At 41.9% G+C, this 25,908-nt stretch overlaps 1 protein-coding gene across 1 annotated transcript in view; it reads right to left on the minus strand.

The window, feature by feature from the left end:
- Nucleotides 1–13,310, minus strand: part of reep5 (receptor accessory protein 5) — a 32,363-nt gene extending 19,053 nt beyond the window's left edge. Inside the window, exons 1-2 of the mRNA XM_078566279.1 lie at nt 13,068–13,310; nt 12,343–12,436 (exon numbers count right to left, since the gene is read on the minus strand). Of these exons, the coding sequence (XP_078422405.1) occupies nt 12,343–12,436; nt 13,068–13,185 (212 nt within the window). The 5' untranslated portion in view covers nt 13,186–13,310. The remainder of the gene's footprint in view (nt 1–12,342; nt 12,437–13,067) is intronic.
- Between the last annotated feature and the right edge of the window lie 12,598 nt (nt 13,311–25,908).

A 25,908-nucleotide genomic window follows, 5' to 3' on the forward strand; every position in this document is an offset into this window, starting at 1 on the left:
AAAACAGCAAAGATAAAATTAGGGATATATCAAGAGGAATAATCTAGCAAAATACTCTAGGTATAACAAGCCTGGGTGGCCAAAAATTTATGTCATAATGTACAACAAAAGTTGCAAATACAAAAGATTGGTCCCTGTAAAGTCCAGCTTACAGAGGCCCCTAGTATTAGTCAGACTTCGTGAAGTACTGACTTCAGTTATTCCTGTTTGTATGGGAAATAGGTGCAGTAGAGAAGATATAAACTAGCAGAGTCAATAATAGTGATTCCTGGAGCTGTGTTTCTATCCCCCAATTGAGGCGGGCACAGAGGTGGAATGCAGAATTTCACTCTACCAGCCTGTGATGATTCCCCGGTTCCATCCTGCCCCCAGGCTAGTTTCTCTGAGATGGGATGATAAAGCGGACAGCAGGACTGCCTGCCCACAAGTAGCAGATAGTCAATTCACCTGAGGGCCTATTCAGGCCTATTGTCTGCAGGTCCCCAAAGGCTTCAGGTAACAGTGTAGTTGCCTGCAGATGGCCTCCCAGCAGTAGACCTGGGGTCCAATGCTCCAGGTAGGCTTAGAGGCCCTGCCTGCATGCTTGGCTCCAACTGCAGTCACTGGCCACCCCGTGGCCCAGCGACTAAGTCTATGGGAAAAATTTTCCCCCTGTCGGGAGGGAGGAGGGGGCTCAGGAGCGGGCGTGTGCAGGCACGCCTCCAATTGGGGGCACGCCGCCATTTTACATGGGCGGGCCAATTAAGGCCTGCCCATCATGACGTCTGCCAGGAAACGCTATGCGCTCCCTGTGCGGCTGGGGAGGGGGGGGGATTCCCTAAGCCGAGAGTGCGCTCTTTCGTGTCATCTCCTTGAGGCTAAGTGCTGCCTCAGGGAGATCGGCGCCAAATTCAAAAATGTGAAATATAGAAAAATCAAATTTCCCTGACATGTCCCCTCATGTGACACTGTCACATGAGTTGGGACATGTCCATCACTTTTAATTAAACTTTTATTAAATTTTTAAAAACCTACATGAAACCTCATCCCACCAGTGGAAGAGGTTTCATGCTTTTTCTGAATCCTGCCGGGGCTCCCGACCTGCCCGCCAACCTTAAGGTTGGACGGGCATGTCCTTTAAGTACTTCAATTAGTTTTTAGATGGCCTCAAATGGCCGTTGACAGTTGATTCAGCTGCGCCCCCGCCGACCTGAAAATTGAAATGTTCCGCCCGACATCATCCCGCATCATTTTACACATCAGCGAGCAGGCCCCGACCCCCGCTCGCCGAACTCAATATCCTGCCCTATGTTTTAATTTTAAAAAGTTGAAGAGAAGGTGCCTTCATCTTGGAGCACCATCTCTCTCACTTACCTCGGAAGGCCAACTTCTGCTCCTTCCAAGCTGGAGGGCCCCCTTTTGGCCCTCCAGCTTCGAGAGCCTTCCCATCAACGTTAATTGGAAGACAATCCAACTTCTAAGCACAAATTGGCCATTTCAGGGAAAAATCATAGCTGGGTGACTGCTTCCCACACAGGGCAGAATTTTACGGCCCTGTCGTGGTAGGGGCAGGCCCATAAAATGCAGTGAGCCATTCAAAAGTCCATTGATTTTAGCAGGACCAGCTGTAAAATTTCACCCGTAGTGTGGGCTTCTGACCTGCCTTTGAGCCCGACAGTGGGGTCCTGAAAACCCGCAGCAAAAATCTTGCTCCTGGTTTCAAATCGCTAGGCCATGAACAGAATTTATTTTCCAGTTCCATGAAAGATTGAAAGAGGTGGGAACTTATCCCTTTATCTTAGATACTGTAAAGAATTGATTACATGGATATATTTGTGTATTGTGATAGGAGAATCAGACAACATTTATAAGTGAAAATCAAACTAAATATTTCAATGTGAAAAGGAATGATCAAAAGGAAAAACTGTAGCCGATTAGCTTTTTGGGCCTCTATTCAAATTGAACACTGATAACACTACTTTGTCCGTCTGTAAAGGACGTATAAGTTTGGACATGCAGTGTTTTCCACAACGTCTATCTGGCACTAACATGCAAACTCACACAAGTGAAGTCAGAGGGAGAGTGATGTGGGAAAGGAAAAATTTGCAGTGATACAGTAAGGATGTTCTTCTAAACTGTGAGCTAAACAATATTATTAGACTAGAGGAACTTTATTCTACATATATCCAGCCTATGCCAAACACTTAAGACTTCTGATTATTAGAAAATTTTGGTGGCAATTTAAATTGGAAATCCATGAGGTAAACATGTACACGTGTTTACTAGGCCATTTTTATCTACCCATTCAAAATGAACAGATGGAAAATTGTAAGTGGTTGGTGTAGACACAGAAACTTTACCTCAGACTTCATAATTAAATTGTGTCCAAAATTTGTTATGAGTCACAAGTATCGAATGGACTCAAGCCTAGCATAGCTTGGATAAGTGTAATATCTAAACTTGCAAATTTTCCATGGCTTTGCTCACTGTTAGTTGAAGTATACTATGCTTTACACCATGAAATGCATAATATATAATCAGCACTACAAATTTAGGAGTGATCAATAAAAACTCAGCTTGAATTATGACAGTTTAGTGATATTTTCAAGTCCAAAATCTAGGAAGGTGTTCATATTTGCACCTAATATACTTGATAAGGAACAGTGAAATAAAGAATGTATTACTATGCTGATATATTTCTATTGTTGTCTAAAAACATGCAGAAAGGTTATGTAGGCCCAGATGAAATTAATTGAAAAACATGAAATTATACAGAATTTTTAAAAAAGTTCATAGAATACATCAACATAGCCTAGGAAACCTTTCTGCCCATTGTGCCTTTGTCGCCCCTTCAAAAGAGCCATCCAATTAGTCCCATTCCTCCACTCTCCCTTCAAAATTTTCCTTCTCAAATACTTATCCAAATCCCTTTTGAAAATCATCATTGAATCGGCTTCCAACCCATTTTCAGGGAATGCATTCCAGATTATAACAACTTGCTGTGTGAAAAGATATTTCCTCATATTGCCTATGGTTCTTTTATCAATTACCTTAAATCTCGGTCTTCTGGTTACTGACCCTCCTGCCACTGGAAACAGTTTCTGCTTATTTACTCTATCAAAACCATTTATTATATTGAACACCTCTATCAAATCTCCTCTTAACTTTCTCTGCTACATGGAGAACGACCCCGGTCTCTCTAGTTTCTCCACATAACAAGTCTTTCATCCCTAGTACCACACTGTTAAATCCCCTCTGCACCGTCTATAACTGGAGCAGTTTCTGAATAAAATTAGGGTAAATTATGAACTATTAAAGCATATATGGAGTTTATTCAACTGTCTCAAAGAAAGCTTGTAATGAAAATTCAAGCATCTAGTTTAAGAACAAGGGCAATTAGGGATGGGCAATAAATGCTGGCCTAACCAGCGACACCCACATCTCATGAACAAATTTTTTAAAAAAAGGAATATAGCAACATAAGTTAGAAAGTTAAACAGAAAACAAGGGATTGCAACTCATGGATGTTGCTTTGTTGGAGAAGGATTAGAAGTGGTGTATCAGAGGGACTGGTGCTGAATTCCCTTTTGTTTATACATGACTTGGACTTGGATACACACATCAAAGCTCTCAAAGTTTGCTGATGCCACAAAAGTAGGGGTCCAGGAAACAGTGAGGAGGGCAGCAAGATAGTAAGGAAGACAGTGGCAATTTAATATGGAAAATTGTACCTTCCCCAACATAAACTCAGGAATCCAACGAATGTATATAGAAGAGTGTATTCCCTTCACCCTGAGGGTCTGCGAGTTGCTTTGCTTTTGCCAAAAACCTTTCAGATAAAGCTTGGGAAATCAGTTATTTTAGGCAGAACTCATTTAAAATATCAAACAGCTTTTCTATTATGAATGCTCAAGCAAGACCTATGATTAACACACCTATGACTAGCAGCAGCAAAGATTGTCCACTGAAGTCCACAATGAAAAGGCTGAAAATTCAGTTAATAAACTTCTCTTTTGAACTATTTTTGGAGGTTTAGAAAATTCCTAAAAAAGGGGAAAATCAGAAACAATTAACTTTTGAACATTTGATACGGTGATTTTGGTTTGTGTGTGGACTGTGTCCTTGGCAAATACACTATAAGGTAGATTTGTTTCCTACACTCATTGTGCTCTATGTGAGATTATTTCAGGAAATTGTACAGTCATGATACTTCATTAACAGCACAATTAGCATGTGTTTAAATGCTCTAAGATGGGAATACAAAGACAAAAATCGCTGATTATGAAAGTGGTGAAAAGAAATCTGTGGGCACAACGGGGTTGCAAGCATTCTGGCAAGGAAGCTGATAAGTAGGACCATGGGAGTAGGGTAGTACTGTGGTACTCCTAAAGAGGCCAAGTGTAGTTTGCCATCATTCTCCTGGCTACCTCCTCATAAAGTTGCTAAATCTTGCTTCCCTCCCCTCAATACTATCAGATCCAGCAACTTCCCAAAACGGAGATTCTACACCTCCAAATTGTACCACCACCCCAGACCTGCCATGCTGAACCTAAGGCACTCCCGCTCAGACTTCTGACCCCCGCCCCCTATACTAGGCCTTTTTGCTGGTGCTCTCTGATCTCAGATCCATCCCTTCTCTGATCCTGATATGTCCTTCCTTATGTCCCCAGATTGCAGGAACCAATCCATGTGATCCCAGAGCCTCCTTTTCAGTGTTCCCAGGGCCTTGTGCAATGCTCCTGCCTGGGACTCGTCACAGCATCACTGAACAGAGACCCCAACACAACACTACCAGACCTTATGCCTCTTGCAATTAGGATACAACATTGCATTTCCTGTCCACAAATCTTGATTTTCAGTTACACTTTTTGGTGTCATTATTTAACATTAAAAGAGTTGGTAAGTAAACACAGAATTGCAAAGCTCTAAACTTTTAAACATAGTTTGCTCTTGGAGACATCTGTGGCAGTTACAGTGCTAACATATAGGTTAACAAACAGATGTGCCACCTTAGAAATACTAACAAAGGAATGACAGAAATTGTGAAAAAATATTGTTCCCATGAATGGGAAATTTCTCCTATATGCAGGATTTTAAATGCTTGAATTAAACTCAACATAAGTGTTGTTACTGGGTGCTCTCTGTGCTAAGATCCTTTATTTTGAGAGGCAAAAATAATAAAAACTCAGTTCAAAACCTGAGAATGTTTTCAATGTGTTACCATAAAAACAGGTCCCTACCAAAATCTCAACATGGCTATACACAGCACCTGAAGAATAGAAGCAAGTGACCTCAATGCTAAAATTTTACATTTTAACAGAAACACATACACATTGCATTGGGGAGCACAATATGCTTGCTATTAAGCCAGAATTTTTACGTAGGTGTGTCTTGAATATTTTTGTAAGGTCGCAAGAATTTATTTACTACAGATTAGTGTGAGCCTAGTTCTACATCATTAGTGTATTACTGAGGTAAATGATTACTTCCTTATACAGGGCACATTTAAAGGACATAAAATTAATTTTAAATTGCAGGTCACATTGTAAAATTGCAACCCCAACTTATTTTGTCATCTTAACGTGAAGAGCACTATTAAACACATATCCAGGAAAGGGAAACTGAATTTTAAAATGTGCATGCTATATTAAGATATAATATAACTTGCAACAAATAAATCCAACCCAATTTTTCTTTAATTGAACTTTAAAAGGCAAATCTTTCATAAAATATCAGCTCGACCAGATATAAATACCAAGTAACATTTCAGTTTTCTTATGTGTTTTGGCCAAGTAAAACAATCAATAGTGCACTCACGTAGGCTATTTGAACTGCTGCCAATGTATTAGTCATGAAACGTTTTACAGCAAGAATCCTAGAACCCTTTTTCCTGCAAACCACTGCACAACAAAATTTCTTTCAAAAAAAAAGAAAACTTAAATGCCCAAAATGTTTAGAGAATAAAATAGTTAACTGAGCATGTTGAACAATAAGACTAAAGAGAATTTTTAAAAAATAAACTGTAAACATTAGTTTCTGGAGATTGCTGTATGTACAAGGTAAACAAATCACCCATGATTTAAAAAATGCTCCCAGCTTCTAACACAGAAGCAAGATGACAGGGTCTTAGTGTCATCATAAAAATATATTTTATTACATGTTCTGACAGATGCACTTGACAACACCCAACCCCTGCCTTGAAGTGTAGGTGGGACTCTTTAGCCTTGGTTGCAGCCCAGCTGGCTGAATGTATTCCAAAGATAAAAGCTGAGGAAAGAAATAAGAATCCAATTCAACTACTCTTCCCTAGTAAGTGGTTTAAGAGTCTCATGTGTGAGACTTGAGTCAGGACCTGCCCAAAAGATAAGAGTATAGCAAATGATCATACTGTTGCACCTGTAGTGGTTTCCTTCTTCCTTTTCTCTCCCACTTATTTCAACATTTGTTCATAATTCATCGTGTTTAAAGGGTAGAGCTATAATTATTCTTATCCAGTCATCATGCCATATAGAATAACACTGAGGTATTTGAAAATCAGAAGTTAAAAAGGGATCAACTTTACAAAATGCATTTATATTTTCATAAGCTACAGGAACAATTTTAGTACTTAGTTTGTTATTACCAAAAGGCAGTAAGATTAGAAGTTCTCACTATCTTCATTTAACAAAACATGCCTGCAAAAATGTAAATCCTGTACCTCAGGGTTTTTTAAATTATGCCACAAACCACAAGAGTGAAGCAAGAGTTGCTGCAGTCATCCAACCTGTAGTTTGTTACAGCTGTGAACACATCCCAATTATTATTCCCATTTTACAGTTTTATATTTTCTTGTTTGTATTTTATAATTTTCATGTTCACCATTACTGGCACTAAGCACCATCATTTTGTCAAAAACTTTGTTTGGAAAATCTATGATTCATCAGATAAACTGGCAGCATCTCACAACATTATCACTTTAGATCAAGGTCAACTAGCAGAACTGATCTGGTGCAGCAAGGACATTGAAAGTCTTGCTCAAATCACTCATGGCAGAAAGGATCCATTTACCAAACTAGTGTAAATTTGTAATAAAAACAGAAAATGCTGGAAAATCTCAACAGGGTCTGGCGGCATCTGTGGAAAGAGAAACAGGGTTAACTTTTCAAGTCCCGCCTGACTCTTCTTCAGAGCTAAAGAGAAGTAGAAATGTGATGGATTTTATATTGTTATACTGGAGCGGGGGAGCAAGATGGAAGGTCATGGATGGGCAGAAGCTGAGGAGGGATTGACAAAGATAGAAGGTTTACTAGTCTAATACCAGGAATGACCGGGTTGTCTTATGAGGAAAGGCTGGACAGGTTAGGTAGGCTTGTATCCATTGGAATTTAGAAGAGTAAGAGGCTGCTCAACTGAAATCCTTAACAGGTTGACAGGGTGGATGTGGAAAGGATGTTTCCTCTTGTGGGAGAATCTAGAACTAGGGGTCACAGTTTAAAAATAAGGGGTTGCTCATTTAATACAAGAGACGAGGAGAACTTTTTTCTTTCAGAGGGTCGATAGTCTTTGGAACTCTCTTCAAAAGGCAGTAGAAGCAGTGTCTTTGAATATTTTTAAGGCAGAGCGAGGTAGATTCTTGATTAACAAGGGGGTGAAAGGTTGGGGGAAAAAAGGATTTTTTTAAAAAATGAAGAAATAAATAAATAATAAAACTTTGAATTAATTGTTTTAAAAATTGGATTATAAAAAAATGAAAGATGGAGGAGCGTGTTCATGATCTGAAGTGCCCTGAAGGCTGTAAAGCGCCTAATCGGAAGATGAGGTGCTGTTCCTCCAGTTCGCTTTGGGCTTACTGGGGTCGCTTAGCTCAGTTGGCTGGATGGCTGGTTTGTGATGCAGAGTGACACCAACAGCATGGGTTCAATTCCTGTACCAGCTGAGGTTGTCCATGAAGGCCCCGTCTTCTCAACCTCACCCCTTGCCTGAGGGGTGGTGAACCTCAGGTTAAACTCACCACCTGTCGTCTCTCTCTAATGAGAGCGCACGCTCTGAGGCTATGGCAACTTTCACTTCACGCTTTGGGCTTCACTGGAACATTGCAGCAGGCCAAGGACGGACATGTGGGCATGAGAGCAAGATGGTGTGTTGAAATGGCAAGGGCCATACTTGCAGACAGACCAAAGGTGTTCCACACAGCAGTCATCCAGTCTGCGTTTAGTCTCCCCAATGTAGAGGAGACTGCATTGGAAGCAGCAAATAAAGTATACCAAATTGAAGGAAGTGCAAGTGAAACACTGCTTCACCTGAAAGGAGTGTTTGGTCCTTTGGACAGGGAGGAGGTAAAGGGGCAGGTGTTGTACCTTCTGCAGTCACATGGGAAGGGGGTGAGAAGTTGGGGGTGACGGAGGAGTGGACCAGGGTGTCATGGAGGGAATGGTCCCTACAGAATGCTGGGGCGGTGAAGGGAAGATGTGTTTGGTGGTGGCATCATGCTGGAGTTGGTGGAAATTGCGGAGGATGATCCTTTGAATGCTGAGGCTGGTGGGGTGAGGACTAGGGGGACCTATCATGGTTGTAGGAAGGAGGGCAGAGGTGCGGGAGCTGGGTCGGACACGATTGGGGGCCCTGTCAACCACAGCGAGAGGGAACCCTCAGTCAAGGAAAAAGGAAGACATGTCAGAAGCGCATTTTTGGAAGGTGGCATCATCAGAACAGATGCGACAGATATGGAGTAACTGAGAGAATGGGATGGAGTCCTCACAGGAAGCAGGGTGTGAGGAGCTGTAGAAGAGGTAGCTGTGGGAGTTGGTGGGCCTGTAATGAATATTGGTAGACAGTCTAACACCAGAAATGGAGACAGAGGTCAAGGAAGAGAAGGGAAGTGTTGGAGATGGACCATGTGAAGGAGATAAAGGGGTGGAAATTGGAAGCAAAATCACTAAATTTTTCCAGGTCCAGACGAGAGCATGAAGCGGCACCAAAACAGTCATCGATGTACCGAAGAAAAGAGTTGTGGGAGGGGGCCTGAGTAGGACTGAAACAAGGAATGTTCCACATACCCCACAAAAAGAGACAGACATAATTGGGGCTCATGCAGGTACCCATTGCCACACCTTTTATTTGGAGGAAATGAGAAGTTAAAGGAGAAATTGTTCAGTGAGAGAACAAGTTCAGCCAGGTGGAGGATGGGGATTGTTCGAGCATCTGTTCAAGGAAGAAGCAGAGAGCCTTCAGACCATCCTGGTGAGGGTTGAAGGTGTAGAGGGATTGGACATCCATGATGAAGAGGCAGTGGTTAGGGCCAGGAAACTGGAAATTGTTGATATGATGTAGGGCATCAGAGGAATCATGAATGTAGGTGGGAAATGATTGGACAAGGGGAGAGAGAATAGAGTCAAGATAGAAAGAAATTAGTTCCGTGGGGCAGGAACAGGCTGACACAATGGCTCTACCAGGACTGCCTTGTTTGTGGACTTTGGGAAGGAGGTAGAAGCAGGCTGTGCGGGATTGGAAGCTGTGGAGGGAGGGAGTAGTGTAAATTTGCTTTGATATACAGAGCACAAGAGGGTTTTACTGAAGTAAAACATCCATGTATAAAGTGAAAATGTTCTTAAATCTATGACAATTAGGATGTAATAAGCTCACCCTTATTTGTCAGGTGTTTGCCAAAAGTAAGTTACAAAGAACATTCTATATTTGCTGCTGAAAAATCAACACCTATTGCAAATCATAAACATACAAATATGAATTCCCAAGGGATTCAGACAAATAAAGCCCCAAATTTGATTTGGCTACTGCCGAGATAGCCGAGGCAGCAATGGATGTGTCATAATTAGACTCAGCTAGAGCTAGGAAGGAGGAGAAAAAGCTAGCAAGAGTTTCCAGTCCTAACTGCTACCGCCAGCTTCTACTGAGAAAATCCACATATTTAGATGTCAGGTGAGCACAGAATCAGTTTGAATATACTCTACAGTTAATCATTCTGCCAATACTCACTGCCAAGATTTAAAAAAAACAAAATTGGTTATCTGAACAAGATATTACAGTACTACCCGTACACCAGCAAGTCATGACTGTCAGGAGACAAAAACACTAATGTTCAAGAGGGTAGCTTGATAAGATATAAATATGAGTTCTACTCTCAAATTTGGATGTGTTATTCTAAACTGTGACAGATTTTGTACATTTTTGGTCAGACAGCTTTGTGGTAGCTAAACAGGTAGATGCTGAAAATATGAATAAGCAAGCATTCATGTCTCCCTGTTGGATCACCAAGTGACCTTGCTGAAAGTCATCATTGTGAAAGCTACCATACCCTCGATGAAGGATGTTTCATGTAGGTGTATGGACAATGAAGGGGCAACTGAAAAGAGGGAAACCATTCATGGAAAAGGGTAAATAAAACTGGTAGCAACACCACAAAAAACCCTTATTTATTTTGTTCTAAGAGCAGACTATGCTGCTGATGTTTAGATTTTAAATGTGACCAAGCCAGCTTCCAAACAAAAGCAGCTCATCTCAACAAGAGCTTTGCTCTCAGAATTGATAAAAATTAAAATACTATTGTGTGGTAATTTATTTTTTCACTTTAGTAGAAAAATCAGAAAGCCTATGATGCTTCCTGTTTTCCACATACAAATCAGAAATAAACATTTAAAAAGTATATTTGAATGGATCCACTCTTGACCAAATCAATGTAAACATGGAATTCCATGAAGCAATGATTCTAAATATGAACAAAATTATTGAAAGGTTTCATTAATTTCACCCGTAATTGTGGCTACATAAATCAAGCTTGGAACAGCTCACCATTTAAGCCAAAAGTCATGTATTAATCTATAACTGATAAATGACCATTTACTAATAAAATACACTAGATGCTTGCCCACAGGAAAATAAATAAAAATAAATTATGTTTGGAATTTATTTTCTATTTTCTATAAAGTAATAAAGGCAGCTTAGATGAAAATATCAATTTTGAATCTGTACAAAAAATGCAAAAACATATTTGGCAGAGATTTTCAAAAGGCCTAAACAAGTCTGAAATGAAAAACAACATGTAACACACAACGTGTAATGCAATCAACATTAAGCCTTTCTCAGATGTGAGCGACACCCCTTCCATCCAAGTCTAGACCTCCCCTGTTGAAGAAGCACTATTTTATGAAAAAAATATACATAGGATTTCATAACGGAAATTGTATTGAAATGCACTTCTGCATTATCTGCATGACAAAAAGTGATGCACCGCCTTTCACCACCCCCCCCCCCCCGTCACAAGTTACAATTTAGAAGTTACAATTATTTAGGACCGCTAACATCTACTATTTTGCTCCGAAAATAATGTTCAGCCCATGTCCCCATTCCCATAACTACACACTGGGTGGAATTTAATGTTGGCAGCAATGGGCCCATCCACTGGCTGGAGAGCTGAAGTCAACCCCTCCAAGGCCATTTCCAGAAGCCCATTGGGATTAAGTACCCATTAGGCAGCCTGCTGGCTGTTGTCAGAATTCCCAACTCGACTGGGAGCAATGTCCCATCCCCAAGAGCTGCCAGCCACACCCCATGAAAGAAAAAAAATGCCACCACAGAAATTATGGCAATTATCTATTGAGTTCTCCCCCATAGATATTTTAAAAATGCACCAAATAGTTTAGTGCTAAATATAATCTAGTCTTGAACTAAGCCATTAAAATTAGGAAGATCCCAGGTTCAATTGTCAGTCCCTGTTGAATGCAGCGGGGTATTGGAATTAACCTCAGTGACCCCAAGTGAAGGAAGAAGGGAGGATCTCTCCTGATCACTATTGAGTGACACTTTTTAAGAAACATCAGGCAAGGGTGGAATTGGAGTCAGCTGCAATGGCTGTCATGATGCAATATCATCTAGACTCACATGAAGATTGGTCACATGAGCAAAGTACTGATGGATGCTTGTGCAATGGTACACCAGCACAATTTCAACACCTTTGGCAAAGAAGATACAAAAATTAGGGGTAGTAGAATAAATAGCTTTTAAAAGCATTTCCTTCTGTCTATATTCAAAAATCTTTCCATAAGATTATCAAATATATCAATTTAGCAGCATCACCCACAACCTAAAAACTAACATGTATGTACAATGTTTATCCCCGAGTTCAAAGGCACCTTTTCTTGGTATTTAATGAACTATTCCCAATTTACAGAAAGCATTCATTTATAGAGTAACTGATTAGAGCGATTGCATTAAGAACGTACCTATCTGTTCTCCATACATAACAAGATTAAGTCTTCATCATTAATCCCAAACAATTAAATTAGGAAGTATCTGTTCCTATATATGAGATTAAGTCTCTATCATTAATTCCATGCAATTTCGGATTAAAATAAAGCGGATGTCACTTACGAGATATAAGCAGGGTAAACGAATCCGATCAAATTGCAAAGCAAAGATGCGGCATAGCCGATCACAAGGTAAACCGAAATGATTACAATGATAACTGTTAAAAAAAACAAGAAACATTAACGACTCTTTATCTGTGAAGCAATTCAGCAACAAAAGGGTGAAAGCAAAATACTACAGGCCCGTCAAAACCCGTTTTTTGGCAGATGTTGTTCGTTCAACTGTGTGGAAGTATCATACCGAATTTCCTTATTACCTTTATAATCTGACTCTCTGATTTACTGTGTAAAAGCCAAGTTTTGACATTAGTCATATTGTGCTTCCGCCGGTAAAGGAGAATGTCGGCATCTATTGGACGTAAAGTATTCATATGAAATGGCCACTTCACCATATCAGATTAAACCAAAAATCTGATAGGGCAAAAGATCTCGTTTATAAATACATAGACTCGAACCCCCGTGCAAACTGCTGTAAATTTAGTTACACTTCTGGCTGACATTATATCAGGTTACAGAAGCCATCCACAGAGCTCAGCGACAACCGCACAACGGTTCTATGGAAGTGACGATGTGTTTTAGTTTAAAAGACCCAGTTCAGCAGCATAAATAGTTGCCACTCTGTGGCATCGCACTGAACGGAGGTAGACATAATAGGTAGATATGATTGCCGTTAACAAGTGCTGGTAGTGATCGCTTGCCCCCGGCTGTCCCCACCCTGCGCTGACTCACCCAGAGCAATGTAACGCCGATTCACTCCTGTCTTGCTCTCAATTTTCCCCAAGATATCAGCCAGTAGGTTCTTCCCCTTGAGGAACTTGTCCAGACGCTGCATTAGCGACTCTGCCATGACTTTGTGTTAGTAACAATGATGCAGCAAGTGTGCTGCCTCTCTGTGTGTGTCTCTGGCCGGGGTTGCGAGCCCGAACGCTCCGATTGGAATGTCTGCAGCAGCCCGAATGCGGCCCAGGAGGGAGGGGCACGAGACGCCGTGGCTCTGTGTCACAACGTCTGCGTCACAATGTCCGCTACCTTCCCCCAGCGGAGCAATGTTTGTGAAAGGAGCTGTGAGAGTCTGGCAGCGGGCGTATCTTACACTTACTGGCAGCTCATTACAAACCACTGTAACTGCACCGGCTCACATCTCTGCCATTTTAAAACATATTTTTGTGTCAACCTTCCGTCCCCATTATAAATTTCCTCTGAGCATCCTTAGAACTTTGCTGCTGCAAACAGTCACGCTTGCTTCTCTGCCCAGTGTGTGACCATTTTCATAGATATTCTGAAAAATATCAGAACTTATCTCCAAGCTCCTGATCAAATGGCATTCCTCAGCTCCAAAGGGGGCAACCCAAATTTATAACACTTCCTGCAGTACTACCTCCAGAACTAAGGGGAGGGTGGCAGAGTGGTAATGTCACTGGACTAGTAATCCAAAGGCCCAGGCTAATGCTCTGGGGACATGGGTTAGAATCCCATCAATTGAGTTAAGATCAATTAATAAATCTGGAAATAAAGGCTAGTGTCAGTAATGGTGACACATCATCAGTTGTCCTAAAAACCCATTTGGTTCATTAATGTCTTTTAGGGAAGGAAATCTACCATTCATACCTGGTCTACATGTGACTCCAGGCCCACAGCAAGGTGGTTGACTCTTAAATGGCTTCTGAAATAGCCTAGCATCAAACCACGACAAAGACAAAAAAAAAGAATGAAACCGTACAGACTACCCAGCATTGACCCTGGAAATGACAACAGCACACCCAGCCTGTCGACTCCAAAGCCTCTTTACCAACATCTGGGGGTTAATCCCAAAATTGGGAGAACTGTCCCACAGACTAGTCAAGTAGCAGCCTGACATAGTTATCCTCACGGAATCTTACCTTACAGACTATGTCCCAGTTACGACCATCACCATCCCTGCATATGTCCTGTCCCACCGGCAGGCCAGACCCTCCAGAGGTAGCGGCACAGTGGTATACAGTGGGAAGGGAGTTGCCCTGAGAGTTCTCAACATTGACTCCGGACCTCATGTGGTCTTAAAGCATCAGGTCAAACATGGGCAAGGAAACTTCCTGCTGATTACCACCTACCATCCCCCCTCAGCAGATGAATCAGTGCTCCTCCATGTTGAACACCACTCAGAAGAAGCACTGAGGGTAGCAAGGGGACAGAATGTATTCTGGGTGGGGTTACTTCAATATCCATCACCAAGAGTGGCTCCATAGAATCACTACTGACCAAGCTGGTCAAGTCTTGAAGGACATAGCTGCTATACTGGGTCGGCAGTGGGTGATGAGGGAATAAACAAGAGGGAAAAAAACACTTGACATCATCTTCACCAAACTACCTTTTGGAGATGCATTTGTCCATGACAGCATTGGTAGGAATGACTACCACATGGTCCTCATGGAGACAAAGTCCCATCTTCACATTGTGGATGCCCTCCATTGTGTTGTGTGGCACTACCATTAACTGGGATAGATTTCAAGCAGAACTAACAGCTCAAAACTGGGCATCTATGAAGTGCTGTAGGCCATCAGCAGCAAGCAGCAGCAATCACAATCTGTAACCTCATGGGCTGGCATATCCCCCATTTTACCAATACTATCAAGTCAGGGGATTGGCCCTGGTTCAATGAAGGGTGAAGAAAGACATGCTAGGAGCAGTACCAGGCATACCTAAAAATGAAGTGTCAACCTCGTGAAGCTACAACACAGGACTACTTGCATTCCAGCAGTGGAAACAACATGTGGTAGACATAGCTAAGCGATCCCACAACCAATGGATCAGATCTAAGCTCTGCAGTCCTGCCACATCCAGTCATGAATGGTGGTGGACATTTAAACTAACTGCAGGAGGAGGATCCAAAAATATCCACATCATCAATGATGAGGGAGCCCAGCACATTATTGCAAAAACCAAGGCTGAAGCATTTGCAAACATCTTCAGCCAGAAGTGCTGAGTGGATGATCCATCTTGGTCCACCTGAGGTCCCCAGCATCACAGATGCCAGTTTTCAGCCAATTCAGTTCACTCCACATGATATCAAGAAACGGCTGAAGGCACTGGATACTGCAAAGTCTATGGGCACTGATAACATTCCAGCAATAGGTCATTGGACCTGTGCTTCAGATTTATCCAAACGCCTAGCCGAGCTGTTTCAATATAACAACAAAACTGACATCTATCCAACCATGTGGAAAATTGCCCAGGTATGTCTGCCCACAAAAAGCAGGAGAATTCCAACCCAGCCAATTACTGCCTCATCAGTCTACTCTCGATTATCAGCAAAATGATGGAAGGTTTCGTCAAGTGGCACTTACTCACCATAAACTGCTCACTGATGCTCAGTTTGGGTTCCAACAGAGCCACTCAGCTCCTCACCTCATTACAGCCTTGGTCCAAAAATGGACAAAAGAGCTGAACTCAAGACGTGAGGTAAAAGTGACTATTCTTGACATCAAGGCAGCATTTAACCCAGTGTGGCATCAAGGAACTGTAGCAAAACTGGAGTTAATGGGAATCAGGGGAAAACTCTCCATTGGTTGGAGTCATACCTAGCAGAAAGGAAGATGGTTGTGGTTGTTGAAGGTCGATCATCCCAGTCCCAGGACATTGCTGCAGGAGTTCCTCAGGGTAGTGTCCTAGGCCCCGTCATCTTCAGCTGCTTCATCAATGACCTTCCCTCCATCATAAGGGCAGAACTGGGAATGTTTGCTGATGATTGCAGAATGTTCAGCTCCATTTGCGACTCCTCAGATACTGAAGCAGTCCATGTCCATATGCAGCAAGCCTTGGACTACATCATGCTTGGGCTGAGAAGTGGCAATAACATCTGTGCCACTCAAGTGCCAGGCAATAACCACCTCCAATAAGAGAGAATCCAACCATCTTCCCTTGACATTTAATGGCATTATCACTGCTGGATCCCCCATTATCAATATCCTGGGGGTTACCATTGACCAGAAACTGAACTAGACCAGCCATATAAATACTGTGGCTACAAGAGCAGGTCAGAGGCTGGGAATTCTGCAGCGAGTAAATCACCTCCTGACTCCCCAAAGCCTGTCCACCATCTACAAGGCACTAGTCAGGAGTGTGATGGAATACTCTCCACTAGTCTGGATGAGTGCAGCTCCAACAACACTCAATAAGCTCAACACCATTCAGGACAAAGCAAGCCGCTTGCTTGGCACTGCATCTACCACCTTAAACATTCACTCCTTCCACCACCAACACACTGAGACAGTGCTGTGTACCATCTACAAGAGGCACTGCAGCAACTGACCAAGGCTCCTTCAACAGCACCGTCCAAACCTGCAAAATCTAACACCTAGAAGGACAAGGCCAGCAGATGCATGGGGACACCACCACCTCTAAGCCACATGCCACTGACTTGAAACTATATTGTCTCACTGTCGCTTGTTCAAAATCCTGGAACTCCCTCCCTCAGTGCACTGTGGGTGTATTAACACCACATGGACTGCAGTGGTTCAAGAAGGCAGCTCACCCACCACCAGCTTTAGAAGGGCAATTAAAGATGGCAGGATGGCAACAAATGTTGGCCCAGCCGGTGGCAGCCAGATCCTGTGAATGAATAAAAAAAACTGCATCCTCAAAATTAGCATCCTCCTTCTCCTCACACCCCTGTTTGTCATACTGAAGTTGTTACAAGGAAGTCTCTATTTTAAAATGGTCCTCTTTAATTATGAGAAATAAGCTTTTAAAATCTGCTGACCTGCAAAAAATCTCAATTTACATTCCCAGTACCCTCCCAATGCAACAGCCAATCTTGGCAGAGAGGCATATGGAACTGAGTTAAATAAGTTGACCGTGCAAAATGATACAATACCATCTTGCATGCTATTTGCATGCCATGTGCAGAATGTGTTGTGATTTTTCACATTGCATAGTTCACCATAATTCTCACATTCTGGTTGTTCCTCATTTCACAAATCTACTGAAATGACACTGTCATAGTCCAACAGCATTATTGCAGAATTATCATGTGTATGCCAATGTAGGGATAACAATTCTAGTTTTGTGGCACACACACATCCCTGCCCACAATATTCAACTCATTAAAATTAATGAATGGAAAACTGAGGATTGCAGTGTGACAGGATGCAGGAGTGGAAGTTATAGTGCAAAATTGTCAGGTGTAACTTTGACTTCCCATCCACGATTTCTGTATTTAAAAATCAAAGTGTAGCAGCTCAGAATGTTAAGTAAATTAGAAATCTACTAGGTAGCAACTGTAAATGGTAAACAGTTCAGGTGCAGATCTTTAACAGAGCTGGAAGCTGGATGACAACTAAGCCTCATTTATGACTGAACAAAGCAAATAAAAGTGGACTTTTATCAGTTGTTTTGCCTTTTATTATTCAGCCCAATATCTCCCAGTTCTGGCAAACGGGCAATACCTGAAATGTTATTCTTGTTTATCTCCCTTTTTAGATGCTGATAGACATGCTGTGTATTACCAACATCCTCTCCTTCAACAGATAAATCTGCTGATAATTTTCAGGATTAGGAAGCAGCAAATTAGTTAAATTAAATCTTTGAAAATTGTCATAGACATGCAGTGGACAAATAACAGAACCAGTTATCTTGATTAGCTCAGGAGCCTTAACATATAGAGAAATAAAACATGTGTTGCAAAAAAGGTTCAAAGAATTAAGCTCATAGTGAGTCTATCAGTAACTTTTATGCTCACTTATTACCCTGTAGTAAATTAAAGTCATGAAAGTTACTTCGAACAATATTCATACCAGTTTGCAAATTTCAGACCAGTTGGGTTGGTAGGTAAAATAGACTATTGTAGTGCTATTCTTCTGTTCTCCTGGCTCAACAGAGACTTGGTACCCATTAGTTGGGGAATTGAGTGCAATGAAGGTAGTCCACCAGTTTAAGCTGTCCTAAATTATTTATTAAAAGCATTAGAAATCATAAATTATGATCAATTGCCATTAATTATAGCATTGCATGAACTAAAACAATTTATTAAGATTCAGTTGATTGTTTTAATGTGGAATAAAAAGCTAGAATCAGAGATAGTGACCATGTCATATAAATCCATCTACTTCACTAATGCAACAATCAAATCATGTTCATTCCTCACAATTAATCGGAATTAAGTTCAAAGTCTCAGATTCTGAGCAGTTGATAGAAGTACATGAGATACCTTGTACTTTTTCATGTGTTTTGTGATGAGGATCCTGAGGAACAGAATGCAGTAGAACAAGTGTTGAATAGTGATAATGTGAGTGATCATGACAGACTTGACAGAATTAACACATGCACAGGCTGCTGATTACCCAGAGCAGTACTGGGTGACATATATTCCAAAGGGCTCTAATAAATGTAGCGATGCAACATCTGTGGGACTTGCAAAAAAAGCTACTGGTAAATTTAAATATTGGTTGAATGCTCAGGATGATGGGCAAAAAGTGTCTACATACTCATCTTCCTGATGGGCATTCTAGTGCAGCTAGGTTCATAATATTTCCGATGGGTGAGAAAGGGAAAAGCCCTTTAGCTTGGGAAGCTAGGGAAATAAAAACGGTTGTTAAAAGTACTCTGGCTTCTGAAGCACTAGCTCTTGTAGAGGCAGTGGATGTGGGATTCTATTTGTCAAATATTTTAAGTGATTTTTCTGTACAATGGGTCCACTGAAGATAGTATATCCATTGAATGAATGTTATGTAGATAATTTTTCATTGTGGGATACACTGCACAAAAAGTGGAGTGAGAAAAGCTTGCAGATTGACTTTGCTGGCTTGAAACAAATGCAGAGAGAGAAACCTGAAATTAAATGGGTGGATTCAAGCCACCGACTATCGGGTTGTTTTACTAAGAGATGCATGTATGAAGAAATTGTTAGGAGGAGGGGCATTTCACAATAAGACTTTATACAGAATATACAGGTTTTTGATTTAATTTGTTTTGAAATTTTGGTTGTATATCTAATGTCTAATTTTTATTTAACAAGAAAGGAGGGACTCTTAATTGTATATTAATTGGATGTATTATTCTATGCAGGGTTGGGTATTAAATGGGGATTCAATTGTTTCTATACATACTCAGAGGGCTTTAAACTAAATAGTGGGGAGCAAGGAAATCACGTGAGGGAAGATGTGATAAATTAAAGAAAAAGGACAAGGCAACAGAGCAGGGTAGCGATATGGATAGTGATAACTAGAATGTGGCAGGAAGGGAAAGAGCATATAAGCTTAAGAGCGCACCAGTGGATAAGGCCAGAGTTTGCAAGAATGGTAAAAAGACAAAATTAAAGGCTCTTTATCTGAATACACACAACATTCGTAACAAAACTGGGTCAGTGGCAAGTGGTGAGGGAACCAACAAGGGGGAAAAACCTACTTGACCTCATCCTCACCAATCTACCTGTCACAGATGCATCTGTCTGTGACAATAATGGTAGAGTGTGACCACTGCATAGTTCTTGTGGAGATGAAGTTCTGTCGCCACATTGAGGATAACCTTCATCATGTCATGTGGTACTACCACCATGCTAACTGGGATAGAGCTCGAACAGATTTAGCAACTCAAAACTGGGCATCCATGAGATGCAGTGGGCCATCATCAGCAGCAGAATTATATTCAACCAAAATCTGTAACCTCATGGGCCAGCATATCCCCCACTCTACTATCCCCCTATTACCATCAAGCTGGGGGATCAACCCTGGTTCAATGAAGAGTAAAGAAGGGCATGCAAGGAGCTGCACCAGGTATACCTAAAAATGAGGTGTCAACTTGGTGAAGCTACAACTCAGTACTATTTGCATGTCAAACAGCATTAGCAGCAAGTGATAGACAGTGCTAAGTGATCCCACAACCAATGGCTGAGATCTAAACTCTGCAGTCCAACCAAATTAAGTCATGAATTTTGATGGATAATTAAACAACTAAAAGGAAGAGGGCAAGGAGGCTCCACAAATATTCCCATCCTTAATGATGAGGGAGCCCAACACATCCATGCAAAAGAGTCCAGCACCATGAGTGGCTCAGTAGCACCACTAGTGACTGAGCTGGCCAAGTCCTAAATGGCGTAGCTGCTAGACTGGGTCTGCAGCAGGTGCTGAGGGAACCAACAAGAGGGTAAAACATATTTGACCTCATCCTCATCAACCTGCCTGCTGCAGATGCATCTGTCCATGACGGTATCAGTAGGAGTGACCACCGTACAGTCGTTGTGGAGACGAAGTCCCACCTTCACATTGAGGACGCCCTCCATCATGTTGTTTGGCAGTACCACCGTGCTAAATGGGATTGATTTTGAACAGATCTAGCAACTCAAGACTGGGCATCCATGAGGCGCTGTGGACCATCAGCAGCAGCAGAATTGTACTCGAACACAATCTGTAACCTCATCGCCGGCATATCCCCCACTCTACCATTACCATCAAGCCAGGGTATCAACGCTGATTCAATGAAGAGTGCAGGAGTGCATGCCAGGAGCAGCACCAGGCATACCTAAAAATGAGATGTCAACCTGGTGAAGCTATAATACAGGACTTCTTGCGTGCCACACAGCATAAGCAGCAAATGATAGGGCTAAGCAATCCCACAGCCAATGGGTCAGATCTAAACTCTGCAGTCCTGCCACATCCATGTGAATGGTGGTGGACAATTAAACAACTCCTGATGGAGGAGCTCAGCACATCAGTGCAAAAAATAAGGCTGAAGCATTTGCCACAATCTTCAGCTAGAAGTGTCTAGTTGATCTATCTCGGCCTCCACCGGAGGTCCCCAGCATCATAGATAGGGGAGGCGGTGGCGTAGTGGCATTGTCACTGGACTGGTAATCCAGACACCCAGGATAATGCTCTGGGGACGCGGGTTCAAATCTCACCACAGCAGATGGTGGAATTTGAATTCAATAAAAATCTGGGCTGTCATAAAAAACCCACCTGGTTCACTAATGCCCTTTAGGGAAGGAAAACTGATGTCCTTACCTGGTCTGGCCTGTGACTCCAGATCCACAATCAATTGGTTGACTCTTAAATGCCCTCTGTAGGACAATAAATGCTGGCCTAGCCAGTGATGCCCACATCCTGTGAATGAATAATTCAGCCAATTTGATTCACTCCAAGTGATATCAAGAAATGGCTGAAGGCATTGGATACTGCAAAGGCTATGGGCTACACTACAACTACAACACTGGCATCTACTCCAACTATGTGGAAAATTGCCCAGGTATGTCCTGTATGCAAAAAGCAGGACAAATCCAACCTGGCTAATTACCACCCCATCAGTCTATTCTCAATCATCAGGTAAAGTAATGGAAGGGGTCATCAACAGTGCGATCAAGTGGCACTTGCTTAGCAATAACCTGCTCACTGATGCCCAGTTTGGGTTCCGCCAGGGCCACTCAGCTCCTGACTTCATTACAGCCTTGGATCAAACATGGACAAAAAAGCTGAACTCCAGAGGTGAGGTGAGAGTGACTGCCCTTGACATCAAGGCCGCATTTGACCGAGTGTGGAATCAGGGGGGAAACTCTCTACTGATTGGAGTCATACCTAGCATTAAGGAAGGTGGTTGTGGTTGTTGGCAGTCAATCATTTCAGTTCCAAGACATCACTGCAGGAGTTCCTCAGGGTAGTGTCCTAGGCCCAACCATCTTCAGTTGCTTCATCAATGACCTTCCCTTCATCATAAAAAGGTCGTAAGTGGGGATGTTCGCTGATGATTGCACAATGTTCAGCACCATTCGTGACTCCTCAGATACTGAAGCAGTCCATGTCCATATGCAGCAAGACTTGGACAACATTCATGCTTGGGCTGATAAGTGGCAAGTAACATTTGTGCCACACAAGTGTCAGGCAATGACCATCTCAACAAGAACGAATCTAACTATCTCCCCTTGACATTCAATGGCATTACCGTTGCTGCATCCCCCATTATCAACATCCTGGAAGTTACCATTGACCAGAAACTGAACTGAACCAGCCATATAAATACTGTGGCTATAAGAGCAGATCAGAGGCTTGGAATTTTACAGTGAGGAACTCACCTCTTGACTCACCAAAACCTATTCACCATCTACAAGCCTCCAGTCAGGAGTGAGATGGAATACTTTCCACTTGCCTGGATGAGTGCAGCTCCAACATCACTCAAGAAGCTGGACACTATCCAGGACAAAGCAGCCCACTGGATTGGTACCCCATCCACCACCTTAAACATTCACTCCGAGGCATAATGGTAGAAATGTGTACCATCTACAAGATGCGCTGCAATAACTCAAAGTCTCCTTTAACAGCACCTTCCAAATCAGCAACCTTTAACACCTAAAAGGACAAGGGCATGGGAGCACCACCTGAATGTTCCCCTGCAACCCACACACCATCCTGTCTTGGATATATATTGCTGTTCCTTCACAGTCGCTGGGTCAAAATCCTGGAACTCCCTTTCTAATAGTACTGTGGGTGTACCTATACCACCTGGACTGCTGCAGTTCAAGAAGGTGGCCCCACCACCTTCTGAAGGGCAATTAGGGGTGGGCAGTAGTAAGACAGGAAGCTAGTAAAAGTTTGTGGGGTACCTTTGTAGTTAAGGATGACATCAGTACAGTAGTGACAGATGACCTCAGTTCAGAAGATAAAGATGTAGAATCAGTTTGGGTAGAGATAAGAAGTCGCAAAGGTAAGATGTGACTTGTAGGGCCCCTTAACAGTAACCACACTGCAGGACAGAGTATACAGGAAGAAAGTTTACTATAAACTCAGGGTTCTTTAGTGCAGCCTTGGCAAACAGTGCATCCAACTAACTGAGTGAAGACTTGGAGTTTGGTGAGAGGTGAGTTCGTTTCCCCTTTCAATCATTCTCACCCCATAGGAATTGGTTCTTGCTCTACTACAGGGAAAGGAGTTTGGTGAGTATCTGGTAAGTGCATAAGTTCTATTCTATCCCTAAGGTTTAAATTAGTACACAATTCGGTGGTAAAGTTAATAAAATATATAAGAAAGCAACATAAATAAGTGATTAATATAATTAAGTAATTATTTAAAACACATTAAGGATGGCAGGACATGTGATGTGTCAAGGCTGCAGCATGTGGGAGCTCCTTGTTAACATTGTGATCCAGGGCAAACATGTCTGCAGTAAGTGTTTGCAGCTTGATGAACTTCGGCTCAGTCATTGAGCTGGAGGCTGAGCTACAGACACTGTGACACATCAGGGAGGGGGAAAGTTACCTGGATGCTTTGTAGCAGGAGGCAGTCACACCACTCAGGATAGGGTCTTCTGATTTGATCAGTGGCCAGGGACAGGAGGGTGTGACTGCAAGTGAGGCAGGTAAGGGGACCCAGAGGGCAGGAGGCATTTGATAAATTGCCACTTCAAAGGCTATTGCAGAAAATAAAAGCTCATGGTAGGGGCTAATATATTGGCATGGACTGAAGATTGGCTAGCTAACTGGAAACAGAGAGTTGGCATAAATGGGTCTTTTTCTGGTTGGCAGCATGTGACGAGTGGTGTGCCACAGGGATCAGTGCTGGGGCCTCAACTCTTTACAATTTATATAAATTACTTGGATGAAGGGACTGAAGGAATGGTTGCTAAATTTGCTGACAACACGAAGATAGAAAGGAAAGTAAATTGTGAAGAGGATTTAAGGAGGCTACAAAGTGACATAGATAGGCTAAGTGAGTGGACAAAGATCTGGCAAATAGAATATAATGTGGGCAAATGTGAAATCATTCAATTTGGTCAGGAAGAATAAAAAAGCTTATTATCTAAATGGTGAGAGATTGCAGAGCTCTGAGACTCAGAGGGAAATGGGTGTCCTAGTGTATGGATCACAAAAGGTTAGTATGCAGGTACAGCAGGTAATTAGGAAAGCTAATAGAATGTAATGATTTATTGTGAAGGGAATTGATTACAAAAGTAGGGAGGTTATGCTTCAGTTATACAGGGCACTGGTGAGACCACATCTGGTGGTAAAGTTAATAAAATATATAAGATTGTGTACTAATTTAAACCTTAGGGATAGACTGGTCCAGGACTGGTCTCCTTATTTAAAGAAAGATGTAAATGCATTACAAGCATTTCAGAGAAGGTTTACTAGGCTAATACCAGGAATGGGCGGGTTGTCTAATGAGGAAAGGCTGGATAGGTTAGGCTTGTATCCACTGGAATTGAGAAGAGTAAGAAGCGACTTAACTGAAACCTTTAAGATCCTGAAGGGTCTTGATAGGGTGGATGTGGAGAGGATGTTTCCTCTTTTTGGAGAATATAGAACTAGGGGTCACTGTTCAAAAATAAGGGGCTGCTCATTTAAGACAAAGATTAGGAGAAATTTTTTCTCTCAGAGGGTGGTGAGTCTTCAGAACTCTCTTCCTCAAAAAGCAGTGGAAGCAGAGTCTTGGAATATTTTTAAGGCAGAGCTAGATAGATTCTTGATTAACATGGGGGTGAAAGTTATTGGGGGTAGGCAGGAATGTGGGGTTGAGGTTACATTCAGATCAGCCTTGATCTTATTGAATGGAGAGCAGGCTCAAGAGGCCGAGTGGTCTACTAGTGCTCCTAATTCGTATGTTCGTAAATAATGAGGGCTTGTGAGGAAGGCACTGCAGTAATAATGCGTGATTTTAATCTTCATATAGATTGGAAAAATCAGATTGGCAAAGGTAGCCTGGAAGATGAGTTCATAGAGTGTATTGGGAAAAATTTCCTAGAGCATTACATTTTAGAGCCAACTAGGGAGCAGGTTATTTTCAAACTGGTAGTGTGCAATGAGACAGGATTAATGAATGAGCTCATAGTAAAAGATACTCTAGGCAACAGTGATCATAACATGATGGAATTTCACATTCAGTTTGAGCGTGAGCAATGTGGGTCTAAGGGTAGTGTCTTGACCTTAAATAAAGTCAATTGGAAGTGTATGAGTTGGCTAATGTAAACTGGGAAAATAGGTTAAAAGGTAGGACAGTAGAGAACCAGTGACACATTTAAGGAGAGATATCATAACGCTCAGCAAAGATATATTCCATAGAGAAAGAAAGACTCTATGAAAAGGATGCACCATCCGAGGCTAACAAAGGAAGTTAAAAACAGTATCAAATTGAAAGAAAAAACAGACACTTCCACAAATATTTATGGTAGGTTAGAAGATTGGATAGAATTTAAAAACCAGCAAAAGAATGGCTAAAAAATTAATGAAGGAGAAATTATAGTATGAGAGAAAGCTAGCTAGAAATACAAGAACAGATAGTAAGAGTTTTGTAAGTATTTAAAAAGGAAAAGAGTAACCAAAGTGAGCGTTGGACCCTTAGAGGGTGAGACTAGGGAATTAATAACGTGAAGCAAGGAAATGGCGGAAGCATTGAACAGATATTTTGGGTGAAATTTTACGGTCCTGTCATGGTGGGGGCGGGGCTGGGAAATGCAGCAAACCATTCAAAAGTTAATTGACATCAGCAGGACCAGAAGATCCTGCCAGCGGGAGGGGCCACAAAATTTCATCCTTTGTGTCAGTTTTAATGAACTGATCAGGAATGACTTGATGACCAGCAAGCTAGAGTCTTAAAAGAAACAGCTGGATAGCTAG

This window comes from Cetorhinus maximus, chromosome 2, assembly GCF_964194155.1.
Source record: "Cetorhinus maximus chromosome 2, sCetMax3.hap1.1, whole genome shotgun sequence".
In the NCBI taxonomy this organism is placed as follows: Eukaryota; Metazoa; Chordata; class Chondrichthyes; order Lamniformes; family Cetorhinidae; genus Cetorhinus; species Cetorhinus maximus.